At 48.3% G+C, this 25,854-nt stretch overlaps 2 protein-coding genes across 6 annotated transcripts in view; one reads left to right on the top strand and one right to left on the bottom strand.

Annotated features, from left to right (window-relative positions):
* The window catches only part of EFR3A (EFR3 homolog A), a 180,270-nt gene that overhangs the window by 57,954 nt on the left and 96,462 nt on the right, over nt 1-25,854 (bottom strand). The window lies entirely within an intron of this gene.
* On the top strand, nt 1,178-25,348 carry OC90 (otoconin 90). The gene is made up of 13 exons (XM_027132062.1): nt 1,178-1,207; nt 1,593-1,716; nt 3,009-3,065; nt 5,315-5,489; nt 7,831-7,943; nt 9,856-10,041; nt 10,137-10,178; nt 11,439-11,526; nt 15,742-15,801; nt 17,454-17,584; nt 18,210-18,381; nt 21,013-21,119; nt 23,612-25,348. Exons 1-13 carry the CDS (start codon nt 1,178-1,180, stop codon nt 23,902-23,904), a joined length of 1,578 nt encoding a protein of 525 aa, XP_026987863.1. The 3' UTR covers nt 23,905-25,348.

The raw sequence follows: 25,854 nt of genomic DNA, 5'->3' as shown, positions 1-25,854 counted from the left end.
GGTTTGCAGTCTTGAGAAAGACTCCTGTTTTCTCTGTCCTGGACAAGTACAGTCAGTCTAAACCTTACTGGGCTCTGGGCCTCCCATCTCAGCCCTTCCAAGTCATTCTTCATGGTTTCCTTTAATCCACTCAGCAAACAGTACGCCAAATGAGGTGCTAGGCTTTGGAACTATGATGAGGTTCCTGCCCTCAGGTGTTCAAAGTCTAATGCCAGAGACCCACAAGTAAGGAGACCCTGAGAATCAGCATGAATAGTACCATGGTAGAGGTCACCAGAAGGTGGGAGTGGGCATGAGAGCTCAGAGGGCAGGCAACTAGCCAGAGTCTTCCAACATGGAGGGAGGGAGAGAGGAAAGACTTCCACATGGTATTGTTAAAACTAAGCTTAAATGGTGAGTAGCTGAGCCAGGCTGAGTCATGGACAAAGCACTCCAGCAGAGGACATGGCCTGTGCAAAGGCCCAGGGGTCAGGGCACACTCATGGAACTGAGAGCAATTCAGGACGGTTGGAGTGTGGCATCCAGGAGGGATTGATCCCAGCTGGTCCAGCTCCCTGCAGTCCCCCAGATGTCCACCAGGGGGACAAAATGCACAGGACAGCCACAACAGAAAATTATCCAGCCCAGATATCAATAGTCTTAGGCCGTGAAACCTGCTCTAAGCCAAACAGGGCCAACTGGGGGCATCTTCCTGAATAAATTTAATCTAACCTGCTTCTTTGAAGGCCAACCCTTTGTGGCTTTCAGATTTGCAGGTTTCCAAACAATGTCAAACTTATGGGCCTGATTAAATTGACCACTTTGTGAAGAAAGACAAAAATCTTTCAACATTTCAGGCTACTCATATGCTGCATATAACCAGGGGGGAAAGCACTGTGAGCGTGGACAAGTCTGTAAGCCCTCTGAGCCTCTAGGGAGCTGGTCCCTGGTTGAACTAAGATTCCAATTCCCATCCATTTGTCCCCATTGCCCATCCTCCCACCTTGATGAAACACTAACTGAGGTTGGTGGTAATATTTGGGTACTGTAGAAATCATCATGTTTTCCCCAAGCAACATTTCTCAAAGTGCAGTTTCTAGGCCATCAACTTTAAAACCAGCTGGGGAGCTTGTTAAAAATATCTGTTTCTGAGCCTTACTCCAGACCTGCTGGATCAGACTTGAGTGAGGGCACAAGGATGGTACCTTTTACTGAGCCTGCATCCCAGGTGGGTTTGATGCTGATAGTCTGGGGGAAACCCCTGTCCTCAGTTATAAACTACTTGGAGTTTGGGGTCCTTTCCATGTCTGTTTTTATTTCCACCAATCCTTCATCTCAAGTAACTCCAAACAAACATGCAACATAAGTTAAAACTGTATGCTTCGTGTGTAACAACAGCCTCAAGGTAAGCCCCTAAACCTCCCCATCCTGAACCAGAAAGCCACTCCCTTAAGGCCAACTAATACAAAACACTGGGTTACCCAGCCACTCCTTCATTTTCTTCAAGAGGTGACCACAGAGATCTGGCACATAGCAGGTACTAGAAAAATATGTCGAGAGTTGAATTTATGCGCATCCTCATTGCTATCCCGGCCACCACTTCCCAGCTGTAGCCCAGCACTTGGGCAGCGGCAGTGTTGGTGCTAACCCTGCTCTCCTCCTCGACTATAGCGGCCCACCCTCTGGACACCCCACATCTTCCATGGGAGCTGCCTCCAGGACTCTCAGAAAATATCAGTAAGCATCCTTTGATCTTTTCTTAGGAGACCTAGCTGGGTAGAAAGCTGTCTAGGATATCGGCACAGAAATCGATCCCTTCTGAATAAACCCTAGAGCCATTTACTGCTGTGGCATTTGTAGGTAAAGTGATTTGAATAAGACTCAAAAGCCTCTCTCTCACAGTTTACTCTGGTGTCTGACCCACTGTTGGTCTCTCCTTTGAGATAAAGCACTAAAAACTCTCATCAAAGACACAGGTCAGCTGAAAGGGGAAACTAGAAGAGGGAAGTAAATGGGCTGATGAATGAGGGTTATGTAGTGACTGCATTAAAAGGCAGGACGAAAAGAAAAATATGATGTATTGCAGTCCTCTGGTTATTAGAAGGGAGGGACCTGTAATTGTTCCTTGGGGAACGGAAGGTTTTCCTGGTGATGGATTGTAAATATTTCTCAGGTGGGTTCTTATACAGGCATCGCTGAAGAATAGAATACATCGTGAACTAGCTGGTGAGGTTAACCCTGAGTTAAGCGTTCGTTTCTGACCTTGCAGAGAGGTGAGCTGAGTCAGCCGAACTATTTGTGCGGGAACCCACACAAGCTAAGTGATCAGTCCCATCCAGACACGAATGTTAGTGGCCTCTCTCCAAATGGCATCACCCCCATGGGAAGGGCAATGCCCACTAGGAGGTCTTCTTCAGGTAGATATTTAGACTCACAGGCCACACCTGGCTTTTAGAAGGCTCAGGGCCAGGAAGCACTGTGTGCCAGCAGGCCATGCCAGCCATTCTTCTTTATCAAGAGGAGCCCTGGCAGCAACCCACACAGTAGTCCAGGATCCCCTAGGTAACAACTCAGGTACAAGGGAACGGGGCTCACGTGCAGCAGCCCCAGGACCCGCCCTGGCCTAGAAGCTTCACTCTCCATAGGGGTCAGTACCCCTAGTAACCACCGCATAGGTATAATTTCTAGGATGCCAGGATGGGCGTGCCCAACTGAATGAGTCGTCACGCGGATGGAGACCCAAAATGACGGCTTCCCGCCAGGTGTTTGTAGCTCATCCGATGCACCTCGCCATCCACGGGCCTTTTTTTTTTTTTTTTTTACCACGGAGCATTATTGTCTAGCAACACAGTTCACGGTTTTTATCTTATCAGGTTTCCATGGTAACCTGTGTTGCTAGAAAGTTAGCCCAAGGTCAAATCTATCTTTACAGAAGGGGTTTTACTCACTCTTCCCACAGGGGATGGACAGGGAAGGGAAAGGGGTAGACCTCAAGCCTCTCTAATTTATTTTCTCTTCCTTCCACTTAGATATGACTTTCCTCAACGGGGTGTTTAAAAATGTGGGAGGAGTGGCCGAAATTTTTGGTAAGTTAAATCTGAACTTGCTTTTACTCCCCCAGGTGTCAGGGCGTGGGGTGTGTGTGGGAAATCTAAGGAAATTACCAGGGCCTTGGGCTCTGCCCTCTGAGCTCCCACAGCCTCGTCAGCAAGCTCCCAACAACGTGACCCTGGTCCTGATGAGAGTAGTGGTACCCTTTAGCGCACGGTGAGTCACTGAGTTGCCAGGTGGCTTCGTTGTCCTTCCTTCATTCATCCTGACCTCAACCTGGCCAGGAGGGGAATGGCATCCCTACTTTACAGGCAAGAAAACTGAGCCAAAGGAGTTAGGGACTTGCCCAAAGCCACACAGCCAGAAGGGACAAGGACTCCTCTGAGTCCAGAGCTTAGTCCCCTTCCACAAAAGTGGTTTTACTTTTCCTTCTCAACTACTGAATATACATAAAGTTTAAGAAGCATTCCACTGATCAGTTATATATCTATCATTTGACTGTTAATCGCACGGCATTACGATGATTCCCATCACTGATGACTAAAAGTACCCAAAATAAGATTATAGTAAGATGGACGTGAGCAAGGTGACTGCTATGGGATTAGACAATGCTGCGCGTAAAACTGCACTTAAAATGTATGTATGACTAAGTGCAGGTGCCCTGGAAGCTCTTGAATGAAAATGCATGTTTCTATAAACACATACACATACACCTTAGGGTGGCTTTTTCCATCAGCGTAGAACCATGTATTCATGTTTCTGATAAGGCTGTGTGGAGACAAAAGGCGGGAAGGGAAGTTTGAATGAGGTAGGAAGAAACTAGAAGAGCAGTGAACAGTTGAGGTGGACGTGGTCCTCACAAACAACTTTGGATCTCCCCAAGCTCCCCACGATGACCCTGTGTGTTTAAATCGGTGCTACGGGGTCACCTCATTAAGCACCTGACGATCATCCAATCAGAAAGGCAGAGAGCAGAGAGGGCGACCACGAGTTGTAGAGTCAAAAAGGTGGATACTGTTTTCTTGCCAGTTTTGTGTGCAAGAGCATTTTTGTTTAGGATAAGTCATTGTTGCTGGTGGATACCTCGGGCACGTCTCTGACCTTCTATTTCTTTACCCATGAAAGGGAGGAGGTGACAGAATAGCATCTGCCTTACAGGATTAACAAGACGTTTATGGGGGGGAAATTCCCTGGTGGTCCAGTGGTTAGGACTTCGAGCTTTTGCTGCCAAGGGCGCGAGTTCAATCCCTGGTCAGGGAACTAAGATCTGGCACGGCCCATGGTGCTGCCAAAAACAGGCACACAAACAAACAAAAAACCCAAGAAGTTTATGGGATCATAGACCAAATGAAAGCTTTATAAAGCATTACTCACTCCATTAGCTTTAACTATTGTGCTATTTAAAGCACTAACACACCATTGTAAAGCAATTATGCTTCAATAAAGATGTTAAAAATAAAATAAAATAAAAAATAAAATAAAATAAAGCACTTAACACAGTTTCTGGCACACAGCAGGTGCCCGCCAGTTATTAGTGTCTGTACCCCTTCTCTTCCTGCACTGATTTATACTTCTTTATTGCCAGGACTGTTATCATCAGGGATCCATTCAGCAAACTAATAGTGACTTAAATAATAAAGACATTTAATGATCTCACATAAGCCATCTGAAGGCATTGGTGCAGTAGCTCAGCACAGGTATCAGAGACTCAGCAGGTTTGTTCTATATTACCCCACTGCTACCCTGGACATAATAGTTTTTCAGCTTTAGGCTTGGGGCCTCACGGCTGCAAGGTGGTTGCTGCAATTCCAGCCAACACATCCTCCCCATATTCAAGGAAGAAGAAAGGTGTAGCTCAGAAGGACCCTCTTACATGCCTTTATGCTCTATTAAGAAAGAAATATTTCCCCAAAGCTTCTAACAGTCTCACCCTTAGAGTTTTGGGGTCATATGTGGGTTTCATGCTCAGCCCCAGACTAGCCCTTGTCTTGGAAGCATGGCATTACCACGATAAGCCAAGAATGACTAGTAAACATTCCCAGGGACTTGGGGAGGAGGTTACCTTCCTTGAGTGCTTTTCAGTTTTGTTGGTAAGGAAGAGGGATGAATGGCTGTCAGGTGGGCAACCAACAGGGACCACGGCTAGTAAACCTGCTTCCCTTCAATTGTCTAGAATTGTCCTAAGTACACAGTAGGTGCTTAGTAGGTGATAAGGTACCATCCCCCTGAGAAGGGGGCTCCCTCCTCAACTCTGGCTCCTGGTGTGCCCTCCTCCCCTCCCCAGACTGCCTGGGCTCTCACTTCACCTGGCTGCAGGATGTCTTCACCAACTTCCCCGCACTGCTCCAGTTCGTGAATGGTATGAAGTGTGTGGCTGGTCTCTGCCCCCGGGACTTCGAAGACTACGGCTGTGCCTGCAGGTTTGAGATGGAAGGGCTGCCTGTGGACGCGTCTGACAGGTGAGCACGACCAAAACGTGAGCTCGTGGAAGCCCGGCTGAGGCCTGGGCGGAGCACAGATGCGGAAAACTCCCTTGGCTTCGTTCGTGTGTGCAGGTGTATGTGGGTGTGTGCAATAAAATTTAAAATCTTAGAAGCATCCGGGGTTAGCAAGGATATGGCAAGTAGCTACTGGTAGCAGGAGGGTGAATTAGGACAAGTTGGTGGTATCTGTTAGAGTTTTATGCATATCACCTATAACCCAGTACCTCCAATTCTCTGTTCCTAAGGGACTCTGTGATGTTAGGCACGTTCTTTTACTTCTTTGTGTTCCATTTATTCATCTATTAAATGGCGGTAATAATAACACCTACCTCCTAGAGTTATTGTTTAGGATTACATGAGCAAATACAAGTTAAAGTGATTGGGATTTGCCTGGCTTATTAGGTCTGCAAGAGTATTTGCGATTGATAACAATATTAGTAGGGCTGTAGTAGTAGTAGTGATAGTAGTAATAGTATTGTGGGAGTCATAGTCAGGCTGTAATAGTAGTAGTAATAGTAACAACATTAGTAGTAACAATTGTCTAGGTAGCTATAGTAGTATTAATAGTAACAGTGGTGATAACAGTAGTGAGAGCAGCAGCAGCAGTACTAGTAAACTGGTGGTGGTGGTGGTGCTGTTAGTAGTAGTAGTAACAGTAGTAGTAGAATAGCTGTCACAGTAGCTGTAGTAATAGTAATAATAATAATAGTATTAATAGCATCAGTACTAATAAAACTGTAATGGTGGTGGTGGTAGTAGTAGTAGTAACAGTAGTAGTATAACAGTTGTCACAGTAGCTGTAGTAGTAGTAATTGTAACAATAGTAGTAATAGCATCAGTACTAATAAAACTGTAATGGTGGTGGTGGTAGTAGAAACAATAGTAATAGAATAGTTGTCACAGTAGCTTTAGTAATAGTAATAATAGGATTAATAGCATCAGTACTAATAAAACTGTAATGGTGATGGTGGTAGTAGTAGTAGTAACAGTAGTAGTAGAATAGTTGTCACAGTAGCTGTAGTAATAGTAATAGTAATAATAGTAGTAATAGCATCAGTACTAATAAAACTGTAATGGTGGTGGTGGTGGTAGTAGTAGTAACAGTAGTAGAATAGTTGTAGCTGTAGTAATAGTAATAGTAATAATAGTAGTAATAGCATCAGTACTAACAAAACTGTAATGTGGTGTTGGTAGTAGTACTAGCAGCAGTAGGAGTAGTGGAAGTAGTAGTCGTAATAGTGGTAATTGGAGCTATAGTAACTGCAGCAGCAACAGGAGTGTGGAACCAGGAAATTGAACCCACATCTCACCCCTACTCCAGGACCATGTCTGCACCTCACTGGTATTATATTTGTACCCAAATCCAGTGTGATAAAGTGTGTGCTTTCATCTACGCAGACTCCCAGGAGATAGGGAAGGATTCCCATTGGTGTAAGCTGTTTCTGCACCGGAAGGGCAGTGTGTCGTTTCTGGGACCATAAGCCAGCCCGTTGACATTCAGAAAGGGGGAGGCTGAATCTGTTCGGGGCACAGTGCCAGAACCATTTCTGGGAATGTGCTTTCCTTTCAGGTCCTCCCTTACCATTTCCTTTAGTTATTAAAACACCCACAAACCTAGAAGTCAAAGAAATGAAGCAGTAATTCATCCCTGTCTGAATGATCAAAGCGTTGATGGCCAGAACTGGCAGAATGGCGGGCCTACCCAATTTCAATTACTTTACACGTTGGAGGTGATGGAGGTGGGAATTTCCAGACTCCTGGAGGACAGATTATTTCCACCTCGAACTTGCACGCCAGATTCCAAAAACATTGCCCTAGTTTATCGAGTGTCGACCACATGACAGGGCCTTTACAGACATTCTCTTGACTCCCCCAAATTCTCAGGAGCTGGGTAATGTGAGGAACTTAGTAGCTTGCCCATGCAGCTGCCTGTATGTCTTCTGCTTTACACTGGTTTCCACTGCTTGCTGCGTGCACTGCAAGCGCCACCTGACTCCCTTGTTTAGTGTCAGCCTCTCTCTGTGATCAGCCTTGACCTTGGCAAGTTACAGAGCTTTACGTCTCTCACTTTTCACATATGTAAATGCTCCTAAGAATAATAGCAACTGCTGCATAGGTAATACAATTCAAATATCGTGTGTGTGTGTGTGTGTGTGTGTGTGTGTGTGTATGTGTGTGTGTGTGTGTGTGTACCCTAAGTATTTGGAAAAGGCCACTGCCAGAAACCAAGCAGAGACACAGAGTGATCATGTGCTGCCTGCCCCTCTTCTGACCCTAACCCACACTCTCACCCTGACCCTTCCCCATCGTGCCACAGCTGTTGCTTCCAGCATCGCAGGTGTTACGAGCAGGCTGCTGAGATCGACTGTCTGCAAGACCCCGCCAAGCTCAGCACAGATGTCAACTGTGTCAGCAAGAGTATCACCTGTGGTGAGCATCTCCAGGTGTCCCAGGAGGCTGGGCTGAGAAATGACAGTTCAGAGATTGTAGGCCCAGGCTCCCAGGGTCCACCCTCATCATCATCACCATTGGCAACATCACTGTGTATACTTGGAGCCCTACAAGGGCCAGATCTATGGCATCTGTACCTTGCACGGAGTAGAGGCACAACAAATTCTTTTTGAATTGAAACAATAGCTGCTCAGCAGATTATTTGATCTACAATTTTATGCTTGTACCAAGCCTGGCCGCTTGAGAAGAGCAAACAGCTTACTACTTATGCATTGTATGATTTAGGGGGAATACCCTGACCTTCTGCTTAACAACTGGGAACCTCAAAATGGGGAGGAGAAAACCTGCTTCAGAGATTTGTTATAAAAATTAAGTAATGCTTACATGTAAAACAATGTTACATTTAAAAAATGTAAACAATGTTAAGTGTAAAACAGTTAATATGGTGACTGGTATCTGTTGAGAACTCAGTGACAGAAGTTGAGTCCACGAGGGATGAATAAGGCTGGTGTGGTTGTAGGAATCAGGCACACACGTCGGGTCAAATCTCAGCCCTCCACGTTACTAGCTGGGTGACTCCAGGAATTTTCTTTCATGTCTCTGGACAATCCCGGCAGAAGAAGAATAGGCAAAGGCATTGAGGGAAGAGGACCATGGCAAGCTGGGGTAGTATATTAGGGCACCGTCTCTGAGTGCCTGTTATGTGCCACGGATGTTATACACAGCAACTCTGATCGTCCGAACAACCCTATTAGATGGGGGTCATTATCCCCAGTTTTCAGACAAGGCGAGGAAAGCTCAGAGAAATTAAATAACTTGCCCAAAGTCACATAGCTGCTAAGTGGCTAAGGCAGAGTTTGAACCCAGGTTTGACTGGTCCCACAGTCCAGGTCACATGGACTGGCTGGAGTTCAGAGCATCAGGAAGGGTGTAAGTTACAAGGTGAGGAACACAGTGAACACGAAGAAACATGACTCATTCATTCACTCGCTCAACTCACGCGCGCTGAGCACCTACACCAAGTGTAAGACAATCGCCTACATGTTGGGGGTACCCTGACCTTCTGGAATTTCCTCTTGGTTGTCAGACACCGAAAATGTCAGAAACAAATCATACGGTACGTTAGATGATGCTAAGATCTGCGGAAGAAAATAAATCAGAGGAAAGGCATAGGGAGGGCTGGGGTGTGGGTTCCTATTTAAATAAGAAAGTCAAGAGAAGCCTCCTTGGGAAGGTGACAGTTGAGCACAGACTGAGAGAAGGGATGCCAGCTTGCGGCTAATCAGGAGAAGAGCAGAGAGAGGAAGCAGCTGTGGTGGACCCCCGGCTCCAGGTGCCTGGTGTTTCAGAAACAAGGGGGACAGTGGGTCAGAAGTGGGGAGACGGGGGAGGAGTGCAAGAAGGTGAGGTCCGAGAAGGAACGGGGGCAGTGGCTTTTACTTTGAGTGCGGAAGTTGCTCAAAGTTCTGAACACACACGCACACAAAGGTATAGTTTGAAACCTGGGTTTGAAAAGGACCGTTCTGGCCCCTCAGTGAGAAGAGGCTGGGCAGCTGGGCAGGAGGCGGGGGGGCCAGTGAGGTCACTCAATCACCTAGGCAGGGGGTGATCGGGGGTGGAGATGGGGACGCATGTCAGACTCAAATAGGTTGCAAGTAGCCGGTAGGATGGCCTGGTGGATCGGGTGTAAGTGCAGGGGAAAAGGGGCGCCTATGGCTCCCGGGCTGCGCCCACACGGCTGAAGGCATGGAGCTGGCGTGGATGAGATGAAGAAAACCGCAAGAGAATCAGGGCTTTGGGGGCAGAGCGGGAGTCAGTTTTAGAGTTTGCCCCACCTCTTAGGATTCCCAGTGAGCTCTTCCGATCTGCTCTGCCCTCGCTCTGTGTACAGAGTCCGGGGACGCTTGTGGGCACCTGCTGTGTTCCTGTGACAAGGCTGCCATAGAGTGCTTGGCTCAGTCCGGTATCAACTCTTCCCTGAACCTTCTGGACACGTCCTTCTGTCTGGCTCAGCCTCCAGGTAGGAAGATCCAGGCCCTGCATCAGCGGTGGGGATGGCGATCTGCGGCGGGAGCTGGTATGGGACCAATCGTAGCTGTGTTTCTTCAGATGCCAAGTCCAGCACCTTCTAACATTCTCCAAAACCACTTCTCTCATGTGCTTTCTCTTCAGAGACAACCAGCAGGAAAGAGCTGCTGACACTTCTGCCCAGAGGTAAGGTCTTCTCGGGAAGCTGCTCTTGTTTGGACCACAGGGCTCCGGCTACTGATGGGAGTGGGTGGATACACCTCCTCCACCCGGCCTGCCTCACCGAAGCTGGAGTGACCCATGGCACTGAAGGCGTGCCCACATCCCCCAGCCGGAGACGCCATTACTTCTGATAAACTCAGTTCACACACAGAGTCAAATGGCCCTTTCTACGTAGACAGGTGTGAATTTAATCCAGTTAGGACGGAGACCCCAGGTTCTTTCTCTTGGCCTATAGTTGTAAGCAGGACAGGGTCCAGTGCTCAGACGGGGCAAGGCCCCTCCCGGCTGGGGGCGCTCCTGGCCACTGAAGCCTCCCGGGAACAGACCGGCTGTCCCCCTCCTCTGCCCCCCAGAGCCTGCAGCACAAGGAGCTGCCTGGATCCAGGTGAGGCTCCTTGAAGGGGAAGCTGCTTTCTCGTGTGTCACTTTTCAGGACAGGGTAGCCTCCTTATAACTGTCTACTGAACTAAGCAAGGGATGATTCTGACTCTAAAACATGCATCTTATGAAAAAAGTGAGAGTTAAGTTTATGCCCATCATTCCTTGTCTGCCAAAGTTCCCACGATCTTTCAGTCCCAATGCTGTGGGTACCCGGGGATGGGAAGTTCGAGGTGCACCTCAGCCAACCATCCCTCCTTTCCTGGGGCCGGCCTCTCTTTCTCAGAATTAGCACTGCAGTGTTTGTTAAAGAGGAAGCCGATGTGGCTGTGTGTGCGTGGACGCAGGTGTGCCCGTGCCTATGAGTGTGTATGTGTGTGTGCACGTGTGGGTTTGTGTATGGGCATGTATAGGCTGACGTGTGTGTATGGCTGCGTGTGTGCGCGCGGGTTGTATCTCTATGGACGTTCTGAGTCAGCACCCTTTTCTCTCTGCCATCTGCCTTCCCTTTGAACGCAGGTCTTCTCAAATTGGGACCACACTCCATAGGCAAAAACCTTCGGAGTTTGCAGCCCTTTCATCGCCACAGCCTGTGTCCAATGGTGTCGCCTTCCCCACCAGAACCCAGCCCTGGCTGGAGTCCCTCCCGAGGGGGGGTCTTGCTGAGCACCCATGTCCTGGGCGGTGTGCGAGAGGCAGAGGTATCCCGAGGCAGGACAAGCAGCCCTTCTGGGAACGTCTTTTACAGCCCCTTAGCCTCCTGCCCCATCCAGCCATCCAGCCTGTCCTTGGGGACCCTTGGCACTTGCATCCCTCACTTGTTGCTCCTGGGGGCTCTTTTTGCAGTGGTCCCTGTGGAGCCCACGGACTCCAGCCTGACGGCCCTCTCAGGAGAAGATGAACACAGGGGGACCGGTATGGAACCCAAATATCCGTGGGTTGTTTTGTTTTTTTGTTTTCTTCTTTTTGTAGAGTAGCTTTCTTTTTTTTTTAAATTTTATTTTTTATTGGAGTATAGTCGATTTACAATGTTGTGTTAGTTTCAGGTGTACAGCAGTGATTCATTTATACATATACATATATCCCTTCTTTTTCAGATTCTTTGCCCGTGTAGGTTATTACAGAGTATTGAGTAGAGGTCCCTGTGCTCTACAGTAGGTCCTTGTTGGTTATCTATTTTATATATAGCAGTGTATATTTGTTAATCCCAAACTCCTAATTTATCCCTCCTCCACGTTTCCCCTTTGATAACCATAAGTTTGTTTTCAAAGTCTGTGAGTCTCTTTCTGTCGTGTTTTGATTGTGCCAGCTGCCTGCTTGCTGCGATTATCTCCCTTAAAATGCTCCCTGCCTAGGCTTACAATGGAACTGCCTCAGGAACATTCTAGAACCCCTCCTACTTCCTTTTGACTGCCAAATCTCTTCTCTACTTGCTCAGCTTTCTCCCACACTCCTAGTCCCACCTTAGGAGAATTGTCAGATAAAGCGCAGACCCCGCCCTCGACCATCTGACATTGAACTTCAGATCAACACCACATACTCTGTTAATATAAGTATGTCCCAGGATCTGCATGGGACTTACTTCTGCTAAAATTGTATCTTTTGTTCATGCGAAATCCAAATTGAACTGGGCATCCTGGGTTTTTATTTGCTAAATCTGGCAACCCTTCACCTCAGGGAGATCCCGCTGCACACCCACCACTCTACAAGTTTGTGTATTGCTCTCCTCTGCTTCTGCCAGGTTAAAAGCAGAGGCTCATGTGTTCACCCCCAGCCATCCTCCATGTCCAAGGGCATGTCAGCCCCAACGGCTTCCGGACAGCCCGTGCCTTGGAGACCAGGTCCAGAGAAAAGAGGAAATGGCACCAACACCAAACCAAAGCTCCACCACACGCCCTGCTTCCGACCGGCAGCCATTCCCAGCATGACCGGCAGTGGCCATGTCCCTTCTAAATTGAGGATAAGCTGCGGGCTTCACGGCCCCACCAGACAATCACAAAATAACCCCAAATTCGTATATTTTCCACTTTCTTCAGCCTGAACCATCATCCCATCATCCCTTTGTGGCACAACCCTGGAAAAGACTCAAAGTAAATAAGGTTCCTCAACGAGTCTAGAGTCCAACGGGAGGAAGTGAGGGGATACACTCTCATCTTCGCTCCCCAACACACACGCACTCACCCCCTCACATCCATGACCTAGGCAGTGACCACAAATGCCCTCAGAGGAGGGGGCAGCCTGAATGCGGGCTCAAAAATCAATCATGCAGGTGCAGGTGGGACAGTTTGTGAGGAAAAGGTCTGGGGTTTGTAGTTGTTCTCTCGCCATTATGGGATGAAATTATGTTTTGGAGTCAGGCAGATTTGGGATGGATTCCCTGCTCTCCTAGTTTTCATCTGTGTGACTTGGGAATCATGGTTTAAGCTCTTTAAGCTTTAATTTCCCCTTTGCATAAAGCAGGTATCAGCATTTTTTTATGTTAAGGGCCAGATAGTAAATATTTTAGACTTTGTGGACCAGAGGATCTCTGTCGCAACTACCCAACTCTGCCACTGCAGCAGAAAAGCAGCCATAGACAATCTGTAACTGGATGGGTGTGGCTGTGGTGCCAATAAAACTTTATTTAAAAAAACGGGCTGAGGGCAGGGCCATAGTTTACCAATCCCTGGAAAGGGATGATTATCCCGGTCCGTTGTGGTGACCAGAGAACGAGACAGAGCATGGGAAGATTCTGGGCCAGCATCTTCTTCCAAAAATTCTAGTGTGACTACAGAAAACCGCATACAATGTCAAATCACATGCAGGATACTGGACGACTTGCCTAAAATACATCATCTCATTTAATGCTCATACAACCCTATGAAATAATTGCTGTAACCTCCATATTGAGATGGTACATTGAGATGGAGAAAGAAGTTGTCCAAGCCAAGAGCTGGGTGGTAGGGCTGCGATTTGAGGCTTCCACTGTCTCCATCCTTACTTCTAGACCTGAACTCCCTCTTCAGCTGCCTTCCCCAACAAAGCCATTCCAACCAGGGGAAATAATGGCCCTTTCTCCCAAAGAGGTCATTCGCTGGTCTCTTTGCCTAAACACAGCACTGGCCCTTATCTGGCCTCTTGTCCACTGAATTGGGAAGGAATGGTGCAACAACATCCAGACATACTCTGATCAGATTGCCATGGGCCTTCTCTCCTCTGCCCAGCTGAGGTGCTGAGCTGGGTTGGTAACTGAGTTGTGGTGGTTTCCTTTCACAGTGGCAGCTGAGACCAGAGCTGCCCGACTGACCATTCTCTCCAGGACAAGTAAGCAGAGGGGACTACATAGGAGGACAGCAAGAAACCCAGTGGAGAAATGCCATCTAAATATTTGTGTTCAGTTCTGGTGACCAGTTTTTGACATGGCCTGGAGGAAATATTATTATACCCATTCTGCAGATTATATCGGAAACTGAGGCTCTGGGAGGTTAAAAGCCCTGTCATTCAGCAGTGACTTGTAGACTGGTTTCTAACCCCAGACTTCATTCAGGCTTTCTGTTATACAATAATGATTCACAGAGAACAACCTCCTACTTAAAAATATCTAGACCGAGATGTCATCAGAAGAATTAACATATTTACTTTGCTTGTGGTCATTAACAACCATGGCTCCTTCATTAATAAGTATAAATAACCGATAATAACGGTTTACTAATACTAACAGTGACTAAGTAAACAAATGGATTCCTTGCTTAATACGCAGTGACATTGTTGAGGACCTCCGACGTGTCGGCGGGCTCCTAGGCCCCTATGCACCTTCTCTGAGTTAATCTTCCCTCACCCTAGAGGCCCGCTGTTATCCCCATTTTACAGATGAAGGAGGAGCTCTGAGAGGTGGGGTCATTTCCCCAGGGTAGTACAGCTTAGTATTCCTTTAGTTCTGAATCTGTACATTCTGCCTTTGACAAGAACCATCTGCCCCAGCTTAGAACTGCCAAGATTTTCTCTCTCTGCTGAGCATTCGTGTGCACATCAGGAAATTTCAAAGGCTGATTTTCACATAACATCATCATAAACTTGGTCTTTGGCACATTGAAGTTAAGGCAGTTCCTTCCTTTCCAAAGCATTTTGGAGTTCCCACCTCTGGCTCTCTGGGGTACAGCCAGAAGGGAAACAGTAGCCTAGCATAGTGGTTAAGTGGGTCAACTTTAGCCAGGTGGCCCAGGTTTGCATGTCACCATTTCCTGGCTCCGTGACCTTGAGCAAGTGTGTCCCCTTTCTCCTTTGTGAAGGAGGGTGAGCGTAGTACTAACTCACGGGGTTGTTACTGAGTTAATGTAATCGAAACACTTAGTGCTGTCTATGGCATGTAGTGAGTCTTAGTTCATTCTGGCTGCTGTAACAAAGTACCACAGACTGGGTGGCTTATAAACAACAGTCATTCATTTCTCATGGCTCTGGAAGTCCAAGATCAAGATGCCAGCATCGTCAAGTTCTGGTAAGAGTCCACTTCTTAGTTATGGACGGCTGGCTACCTTTTCACTGTGTCCTCACATGGGAGAAGGGATGAGGGAGCTCTCTGGGGTCCCTTTTATAAGGACACTAATCCCATCACACGGGATCTACCCTCATGACTTAATCACCTCTCAAAGTCCCATCTCCAAATGCCATCCTGTTGGGGGTTAGGTTTCAATATATGAATCTGGGTTGGGGGGAAACACACACTCATTCTACAGCATACGAGAAGCTTAGTGACTGTTAAACAGCAACAGATTCATTTCACAAAGAAACCAGGGCTCAGCAGCCTTCCTAGAGCCACACCACAAGCAACTGGAATCACACAGTTCTGCTGCCTTATTCTCCTCTGTTCAAAAAATGCGATTTTTATGTTTATTTATTTTCATTCAAATTCTGGAGAAGTCTGCTTTCTCAAAGTATTTCAACAGCCTCACCTGCTTCTAGCATGACAAGTTGCGACTGTGTTTATCAGCAAGCCTGAGTCTGGGGTTTTTTTTAGCTCAGCAGGGACCCTGCCCTCACAGCTCTCCTGGGAGGCGACCAGGGGTAGAGCAAGGAGCACGTTGCCTCCTGGGCTCAGTGGGATGGGAGCTGCCTCTGAAGACCAAGATGGGACAGACTGGAGTTAATGCCTACTCCCTCTCTCTTCTTCTAGGGACAGAACCAGGCCAAGTCCAGGAAGACACAGAAGATGCAAGGGCCACACCTTCTCCAGGTAAGCGTGCTCAGCTTTGTATATGTTGTATATATTGTTGTCCCCCATATATTTATGAAAGCAAGTGTGTTCCCCAGAATGAAAGAAATCATTGAAGCCACTTTACTTTTATGTCCCCCAGCCCAAAATTAGACAAGTGCAATCAGAAAATAGATCCATTAGTAGGAAGATATTGAAATCTACCTGCTAAAGAAATGCATTTAGAAAAATATAGAAAACTGTACTTAGCTGTCTATTTAAATCCACGTTATAAAAATGGCTACTTTTAATATTTGAGGATGCTTTCCCCCAGTCTGCCCCAACCCACAATGAGCACATCTGTGAACATAAATAAAATGAATCTGAGACCACTTGGCAGCCATGGTTTTGCAGTCTGCATTGTATCACTTCATACAATGAGAAGATATTCCCCTGACATGAAATATTTTTCTGTAACATGATTTTTAGAGGCTGTGCAATGGTTTCTTGTATGGAATCCTATAAATTGTTTAACCAGTTATTTCCAACATGTGTTATTATAAATAATAGATATGCACTTTCTTTATGCCCATCCACTTCTGATATATGCCTAGAAGTTGAATTGCTGGATAAAAGGTATAATCATTTCAGGGCTCTCAATATGTTGCCAAGTTGCCCTGGAGTAAAACTGAACCAATTTACATTCATATGCACATGCCAGGGGCCAACAGTGCCTACTATTATTTGAAAACAAGTAAACAAAAATCCTGTACCCATTTTTAATAGAAAATAAAGGTAGCTCATTATTTTCCACTGTTCCCTCTGATTCACCTTTGTGGGGTTGGAGAGCTGGGCAGGATACTAAACCTAGGAGACTGAGATTACGACAGAACTACTAAAGGGCTGCTTCTAACCCATGAGGACCAGTGTTGAGCAAGCTGAGACAGAAGCCCAGATGTATAAAGCAAACCAATATGGTGGATTTGGGGAAGGACTGCAAGTCAGAGGCCCAGGTCTTACCCAGAGCTCTGGGAGCTGAGCCTGGGTCAGCAGATGAGTGGGCACAGAGCCTACTGAGGCTCCCTAGGTCTGGACCACACTGGGCTGGAGATCTGGCCTGTGGGTTGGAGACCTCTCTGCCTCCAGCCAAAGGAGCTGGTGGGCCTGAGGTCTGAGAGCAAAGGGAGATCCAGACAGTGCCAGGGAGCCTGCATGGGGCAGGCAGAGCCACATCACGGGCAGCCTTGACAGCCATGGAGAGGATCTTGCACTTAATTCTGAGTACGAGGAGAAGCTGATGCAGTGCTTTGAGGAGTCTGCATTACTGAGTACTGTGAGTTGGCTTAATCTCTCCACCATTCTTTTTATCTCTTCACCCGCGAGCATCATCATGGACCTTCGCTCGGCAGGCTCACGATGGTAAACACAGCACAAATATAGGCCTGAGAGGCTATGACTTTTCTCGCCCACGAGATGTCATCCAGGTGGCCTAGCTTGGGGTCCTGTCAGTTTTAATGTTATCGTAGGAAATTTGGAAATTCTCACGTAGTGTCCATGGATCCCCGAGTCTCTGCCCTGATGCCTGCAGACCCAGTTTGAAGACACTCTCCCGATGCTCTGTCTGCATTTGGCCCTGACTACATGTCCATCTGCAAACCTCCTCTTGAACCACTTTTCAGATATGGACCATAAAGGTATGTGTTTTCAGGGTCTGCAGAGATAGTTGCCACAGCTAAAGGTGTAACCATCGTCCCTGCCGGCATTAAATCTCTGGGGTTGGCTGTGTCATCCGTCAGAAGTGGTCCTGAGGAGACGTCTGGAAAAGGTGAGCAGAAGCAGGCAGAGATGTCTGTCCTCTCCCAGCCTCGGGATCCCCTGGTGAAGTCGTTAACCAAGCCCCTTCGGCTACCGCATCGTACTGTGACTGTCCCACTTGGTGCCACTAGGAGGCGCCATCCCTCCTGCCGCTTGAGCACTTCCATTCTCAGAGCGGGCAGATGAGCCTGCAGCCATCAGCGGCTGGAGGCCGAGCCGGGGAAAGGAACCCCTGACCGAGGGCTCTTGTCGCTCTTACTGGCCCTGAAGGAAAGAGCTTGGCGTCATGCGCAGCGTGGTTTGCTGGAAAGAATGAAACACTTGGGTTTGGATGGTTCTCCTCCCTCGGGTGCCTTGGCAAAGGCCCCGCACCGGCAAGCAGCCACAGCCAGTGGGACACACAGGAGGACTCTGCTCATGCCTGGGCAAGCCCTCCACGCATGCAAGGCTCTCGAGAGGGGGGCTGGGGAGGAGCCCTGCGCAGGCCTCCGGCTTCGTGGTCCTTCCCCCTCTGAACTGAGGACAATGGAGTTTGCACTGTGGACTTTCGCCTAGCTTAGCACAAGTTGCAGGCTGAGGAGGGGAGAGGAGAAGGAGGCCAGAGAGAGAGACAGAGGGTCCTTGTTTCTCATCAGCCTGTGACAGGTTCACCTTCCTGCACCTGGGAAGCGGGGGCAACACTTGGGTGATGCCACAGCTTGGAGAGATGCTCTTTTGTCTGACATCCCGGTGCCCGGAGGAATTTGAATCTTACGGCTGTTACTGTGGGCAGGAAGGACAAGGCGAGCCAAGGGACGCTCTGGACAGGTACGGCCGGGTGAGGATGGTGGGTGGGCGGTGTTGGTGCTGCAGTGAGAGATGACAGCCTTCCTCGATGTCGGACATCGCTTCGGGCTCACAGAGAGCTCGCCGAGTAGCATTATTTCACTCAGGAGGGCCTGTTGCCATTATGGTCCCATTTTCCTGATGAGCAGTTGAGGCTCCGAGGCTGACCTGTCTGAGGTCCTTCAGCCACAAAGGGGCAGAGCCGGGCAGACCCAGATCTTTCGATTTGGTCTAGAGCTCCACCACGAATACTGCCCAGCTGCTCTAAGACGGTCAATCTGCAAAGACACTTCAGAAGACCCCAAATCTGCCTATTTTGCAATGAGCAGCATGTAGAATTGGGGTCCCTAGTTGATTTGCTCTGCAGGATGACACACTGAAATGAGCTTCTCAACAACTTTTAAGCATAATTGTCAAATTTTTTACCTACTGTTCTTGGAAGAATTTTCACTGACCTCATGCATTCATCAATTTATTCCTTCATTTATATAGGCATGCAGCCTACATTTATTGTGCTTTTGCTCTGTGTTGGGCACTGTGCTAAGGTGCTGGAGACATAAAAAGGATTAAACCTAAACAAAGCGGATTAAAACAAACTGCCTCTGCCCCATGGGACGTTGCTGAGTGAGAGACATGGACAATTCAACAAAGTACCACCTGCTGTAACAAATGCAGTGGGGACACCGAGGAAACGATGGGGAACTCAACCTGGAGATGAGTTAGAGGAAGATGCTGAGAGCAGAACTGATCAGGTTTAAAGACTAAACTCACGCAGTTCACAGCCAGTTAGAGCTCTAGTGAAATTGTGTATGTCCGCCTCCCATGTTGGGCTTGCCAGGGGAGAATCAACAACTATAGCTGAGAGTGAAAAAGACGAGTCTTACTGTAGTTAACACAAAGGGATACAGTACTGGCAGGAACATGGAACATGTCCACTGCAGGTCACGTGGTGTCTGCATGGCTGTATGACTCACGCACCCACCTACCTCCACAATAGCTCTCCTGTCTCTACTGCACAGTCATCCCGCCCCATCATGCAACCTTTGCAGGGTATTCCGGGAAATCAGGGGCTCTGCTGCCCAGGCAGACTTCAGAAAATGTACCTCCCACCAGGTGATAGTGAAGAAGTTTTTATTCTAGCAAAGTGTACACCACACTGTGGAATCACTGTGTTTTCATCATGGGCTTGACAACATGCCCTCTACTCTCCAAGACAGAGAACCATTTAAGGATTGTTCCTGAGTCCACAGCACTCAGTGAGATAAGGCAAATAGAAATTTAGGTAGCAGTAGTCACTGCGTTCTGCTGAACCCTATGGAAAGAATATGGGGGTGCTGTTGAAGAGGCTTCCTGACTACTGACCATATTTCACAAAAAATATGAGATTTGACCAGGCAGCAAGTGAGCTATGATACAGCTATGATACAGCTATGATACAGCTTCCTTGACATCCATTAGGAAGAAATGGAAAAATGGCTATATGGCTATAGCCTTGAACAAGGAAGGGTTAGTCAAAATGATATTATTTTCTGCAACGGTGTCTTTTCCAAACCATGCATACTTTATATCCTGAGACATTTGAATGGCTTTCAACGGTAGTTGGATCATATATGATTTCTGATTCACTGACTTTAGATTTTAACTATTATATAAACTATCCACCGCCACCCACCCCAGCCGAATGCCACACAAGACAGTGGCTCGGCCGTCATAACAGCAGAATGGGGGCTGCAGTTCTCATCCCACACAGGCTAATGTGATGTGAGAGGTGGACTGTTCCTCCTCCGACTGCCGGCACCATGGAATGGGTGGTGAAGCCCATACGTGGTCAAGCACAAGCACTACCGAAAAGCCCCGCCTCCGGCTGTGGCCTCCAGGACTGAGTGAGAGTGGTTAAAGGACAGGGGAGAGTTGAAAAGAGAGGATTAACGAGCAATTGTAGCCCCCTATGGGTTGGAGCCATCACAAGTTCCCTCGGGGTGTCCATCAGCTGGGGGCACACTGTGAGGCTTTATCAGGCCAGATGGGTGGGTCTAAAAAGCAAGAACATGATCCATTCTCATCTATTTCCTGAGGTCTTGCTCTTTGCTGGACACCTTCCTAGATGCAGTTCTTTATTTACGTTCGAGATAGTTACTCTGTTCTCTTTTAAGGCTATGGACAAAGGGGGTACCTTATAGATGTGAGATTAACTGTTCTATTATGTAAAAGGTTGGAGGGAGTGGGTTATTTTTAGCCCATATGGTATGCTAGAAGTGGTACCCCTTCCTCAAGACTCTTTATTTCCATCTTTTGGAAAATTATTGTAATAAATATGCAAGTCACCCATCTTTTCAGTCAACAGAGTCACAATAAAAACACCAAGTTTTTTAAAAAAGAGTAAGATACATCCGGTATGATGGACACTGCCTTAGATGTGGCATCCTTGTGCAGTCCACAACCTGAACAACCATACATGGTGGCCCTTGGGATGTATATAAATGAGTCCACTGGCACTGGAAAGGAGGCACTGGCTTCTGTCATCAATATAGGCAGTATGGGATAAGCAGGCCTGGAGGGAGTTCTGGGGACAGCTGGGGGCTCTAGGCAGTAAGCGATTTTCCTTGCTCTTAGGTGCTGTTTGTCCCATCACTGCTGCCTGGAGCAGGTGAGAAGGCTGGACTGCCTGCTCGAGAGGCTTCCTCGGTCACCAGTGGTATGCGTGGATGGTACCCCCAAGTGTAAGTGCTGTGAGCCAGCAGAGTGGGTTGTTCTTTCATTCAAGTCAGCATCAGGACCACAGCTCATCTTATAGCTGCTTTCCCAAGCACTTGTTCATCTCTAATGTGATTTAAAACGTTTCTTAACTTTGAGGCACACATTAGTACTCCTATTCCACTGAGGAGGAGACTCAAGTTCAAGAGGCTAAGTCAGCTGACAGAAGTCACAGAGCCAGTAAGAGCAGACGGGGAATAGTGTAAATTACCCATGCTTACTGAGTGCTTCCCATGTGCTCTTCTGAGTTTTTCATGTGTATTAACAGAGTTCATCCTCACACCAATCCTATGAGGTAGCACCACGAGACTTCCCATTTTACAGAGGCGGCGACTGAGGTCCAAGACCACACAGGTAGAAGGAGGTGATAGAACTGGGGCTGGAACTGTGAAACCATAGAGCCTCAGACCCAGAACCGAGTCTTCACTGAGCCAGTGGGTCTCTTTTCCTGAGAAGCAGAACGCTTTTCCCAAGTGAGGTCCCCTGAGGAAGCCCATAAAAAGGGGAGTGTCTCCGGCTGAAGGAGGAGGTGGGTCTGCATCTCCACTCCTCCCAGGTGTGGAAGCCAGAGGTGCCTCCATGGCCATTCAGGGCCTTGGCGGGGGGGAGAGGGGGGATATTTGGAAACAGCCCCACCCTCAGGAGCCTCACTCTGTTGGGCTTGCTTTACAACTGGCTTCATCTCCATCCTCTGGCTGCACTTCCCCATGTACATCAGTGGAGGTATTTCCCTTACCCTTTGCAGTTTAAAAGGAAATGGTCCCTATAGCACTTCTCGAGAGCCCTGAGAGGGTTTGTCTCACCCTCACTTTTTATCTGGGGAAGCCCCAGGCTGAGGCTTCAGTGCCACCTCCTCCCTCGGCCTCCAGGAATCCCGGCCTTGGAGGATCGTGTGTGCCTCTCACCTCCCAGGAGGGAGCTCTGTGCTTTACATGTCACTTACTCATTCATTCCTTCACCCAATTATCTGCGTATCCAAAAAACCTCCATCGGGACCTAGGAACACAGTGAACAGACATGATCCCTGCCTCAAACTGCTCACAGCCCGCAAGGAAGAGAGACAAGCAAGGGACTCTTCTATTATCATTAGTATTGCTACAAGGTGGTACAGGTGCCCAGGACCGTGGTGAAAGGGGTTTTGAGCCCGTGGAATATGGCAGCCAGGATGGGAGAATTTGGGAGAAGTTAGAAGGGCAGTGAAGGAGGTTTTCCAAGAGGTTAACAGGTTCCCAGGTGGCCGTGCTGGGTGTGGGTGTTCCAAGAAAAAGGAAGAGAAAGACTGTGGCCTTTGGGGAACTCCTGGCAGTTTGGGAATGACACGTGGTTCTGTATTTCGGGAAGAGATAGTGGGAGTCGCGGGACCATGGTGATGCAAGGTGAGGCTGGCGAGACAGGTACCAGATCACGAACCCAAGGCTGAAACATTTATATTTTGTCCTCTAGGGGGTGAGAAGCCAGGGGTGGGTTTAGAACCCATGAGTGACAGGATCAGATGATCGTTGTCTGTGATGCAATCATGCCTTGAGGTCCCACCTGCTCAGCTAAAGGTGCCTTCATCCCTCTGGTCTCACTGAATCCAGGAAGGTTGTGTGTGTCGTTCAAACTCCTACAGGGCTTCTGTGAACTGGTTCCGACCCTCTGTGAGCCCTGAGCACCGTGTCCTGTAGCAGCTGCAGGTGTCGGGTTGTGAGAAATAAGGGCATCTCGGAGCCTGCTCCGGGCCACCCCACATAAGGCACAGGGGCCCAAGTGCAGAGCTGCTCTGGGGAACAGGCTCAGGTCTGGGTCCACTCTGCTCTTCCATGTCTCCTCTTTCTGCCTCCTGCTGTGGAGATGCAACGAGTATGTCTGGGGCTGATGTGAAGGCCAGGGTAGGAGATGTGGAGGGTCAGTGTGATGAGAAAAATTCTGGTTGACGAATACTTCGCGGTAGGATCAGACAAAAAAACATTAAATGGACCAAATACGTCTTTGAAAACCACAGACAAGGATAACGTTTGCAGAATGCTTGCCTATGTCCGAGCACCTTCAAATACATTATTTCCTTTGAATCACACGCGTGTTCTGCATGCCAACCCACACTACATGCAATTGAAACCTTCAAGAAATGAAGTAGGGTCACCAGACGGAGCAAATAAAAATACAGATAGCAAAAATACATGTATTTCTGCTGTGATAGTAAGAACCACAGGGTGGGATTCGATGGGAACCCACAGGAAAGACACTCCCTTTAGCCAGAGGGGCTGGAGGAAGCTTTCTGGACGTGGTGGGGGGATGCCGGGTGGATTCCTGACGGACGAGTATGCGCTAACCAGGAGGAGAAAGTTAAGAATATTCCCAGTAGAGGACTCAGTGGACGCAGGACCAAGAGGTTCAGGACGGAGCCGGGGAGTACAGGGCGGAAGGGGCAAGCATCCTGCGGTGTCTCAGGTCTGCTACTCTGTTCTTGCCCCCTAAGGTGTAGGGCAGAGCCTGTGTGAGAAGCTGCTTTGTGTCTGTGACCAGACAGCGGCTGAATGCCTGGCCTCTGCCTTCTATAACCAAAGCCTCAAGTCACCTGGCAGACAGGAGTGCCAGGGCCACCGGCCGTCCTGTGAGGATGGCAGGATTTCAGCTTCGTCCCTTGGCTCCAGCTCTGAGGAGAACAGCGTGGAGGCCCCGCCGCCCAGGGAGGGCCTGAGAAGAACCAGAAGATTCCTGGGGAAGTCACTTGGTCTCCTGGGGACCAGGCCACAGCGTGGCCCCAGATAGATTCCCAGAGAAAATGACCATCACACCCTATCGTTCTGTCCCTCCTGCTACTGTAACCTCTCTGGGCCCATCTCCATCCTCTCTGTCCTCAGCAGAGGCTCAAAGCGGGAAGAGGCAGGAAGACCCTTGCACATGTGCACTGTGATGTTTGTCAGCTCACATCCAAATGTGTCTTTGGGGAAGGCAAACGAGGGGGTGGTTATATGTTTCCTGGAGTGCACTGTAGGGGCTCAATAAATATTCCCATCAACGTGCACTGTAGGGGCTCAATAAATATTCCCATCAACGTTTCTTTGTCTGGTTTGGTTTTGAAGATGCTGGTACATGAATAGATGGCAAAGGTGAGATGGCAGAGGAACGGAGGAGGAAAAGATATCTTCACTCCCCAATCACTGAAATCACAATCTTCTATTAAAAAAATACAGAAGGGAGTATGTTTAATCAATCTTATGAGATCACCTATGAGTCATCAATAACCCACCAAAGACATATGCCAAGGACTGAGATGACAGCTCTTCCGGTATGTTATTAAGAGAATGGCCTCAGCCACCTCCATGAAGAATCACTGATAACCCTGTCTTGGGTCCGGCAATATTAAATTGACTTAAAAAAAAATGATAGGGTTTATCCCAGTGGCTGGACGTTTGGGGGATGCCAATGCCCACTCAGACACAGACAAATATAATAGGAATTACAAAAAAATGGAAATTATATCCCTCCATCCATCCATCCATCCATCCACCCATCTGATAGTTATTGAGATTTTACTGTGCATCAGGCAAAAAGGCAATGTGCTTCCGGAATCGCCTTCAATATTTCATAAGGACACGAACTATAGTTCACATCACCTCCTTGGTTCTCTGTTCCCATAAACCACGTGTCCTGCAGTGAGACGATACAGGGTCCCTGCCTGCTCCTCAGACAGGCGGGAAAGCAGAGCCTCTGAAGAGTTCGTGTTTGTGACCTTCTCATGGTGTGGAGCTATCCTGACGTTAAAGAATTGAAAACCTTAAGAAATCAAAAGGTCGTGGTGCCAAGCCAGCAGCTGATACCCTTCCCTACCTTCCAGGGAAATCACCTGATGAGCACCTTTTGATGAACCCAACACATTGGAATCTTTTTTTTTTTTTTTTTGCATGGCACGTGGGATCTTAGTTTCCCAACCAGGGATCTAACCCGTACCCCCCGCAGTGGGAGCGTGGAGTCTTAACCACTGGACTGCCAGAGAAGTCCCTCACGTTGGAATCTTTTGAATAATGTGACCTTTTAAGTAACAGCTGAAATTTGGGTCCTCCCAGAAGCGGACCCTTAGACAAGGACTTGAGAGCAAGTGGTTTATTTGAAAAGTGCAGGAAACGCTGAGGGGAGAACAAAGGGATAAGACGGCAGAGGAACGGTAGCCAGTGAAAGCTGCGTTACCAAGGCAGTTGCCCCTGGAAGTAGAATACGCGCGCGCGCGCACACACACACACACACGCTGCGAGAGGAGACAGACCACCTTCTATCAGATCAGTGTTTCCTCCCATGGAGGGCGATGTCTCCTGCCTGCTGCACCTGGCGGCCGGAGGCTCTGGAGGCTGAGGAAGCCTTTAGGCAAAGAAATGCAGGTGAGAGTGTCTGGCAATCAGCCTGCAGGCACTACAGCGGTCATGGCGAGGCGGGCCACTAACGGCACTCCCTTCCTTTAACCCAGCAGGTGTGTGCTAAGTGTCTGCTTCCCACGGCCGGCACCGTGCTAGGCTGCCCACACGTATGGTGACTGCCTGCCTTCTCCACACCTTCACCTGAGGCAGCTGAATGTTGCTGAAGGACAAAAGCAACTGAGCTGACCCACTTCCCTTGAAGCTCATGACCACAGAAACCTCAAATGGATGCTCAACCTTTTCTTAGTAAGCTGAGTTTTCTGCTCTCCAAGACAACTGTTTGGTCCCTTTCCTCCTCTCCTCAAAC

The sequence above is a fragment of the Aethalodelphis obliquidens genome, unplaced genomic scaffold, assembly GCF_003676395.1.
Source record: "Aethalodelphis obliquidens isolate GAN/ISIS:26980383/991018 unplaced genomic scaffold, ASM367639v1 scaffold41, whole genome shotgun sequence".
NCBI lineage: Eukaryota > Metazoa > Chordata > Mammalia > Artiodactyla > Delphinidae > Aethalodelphis > Aethalodelphis obliquidens.
The sequence above is the reverse complement of the archived record's forward strand: the minus strand, read 5'-3'. Positions and strand labels throughout refer to the sequence as shown.

What these genes read in the sequence shown, in the direction of transcription:
- OC90 (XM_027132062.1), top strand. Translation starts at nt 1,178, where the DNA reads ATGGTACCTTTTACTGAGCCTGCATCCCAG. An exon ending in CCTGTGGACGCGTCTGACAG is followed by an intron (nt 5,490 to 7,830) that starts GTGAGCACGACC and finishes ATCGTGCCACAG; the next exon opens with CTGTTGCTTCCAGCATCGCA. An exon ending in CCAAGGGACGCTCTGGACAG is followed by an intron (nt 18,382 to 21,012) that starts GTACGGCCGGGT and finishes CCTTGCTCTTAG; the next exon opens with GTGCTGTTTGTCCCATCACT.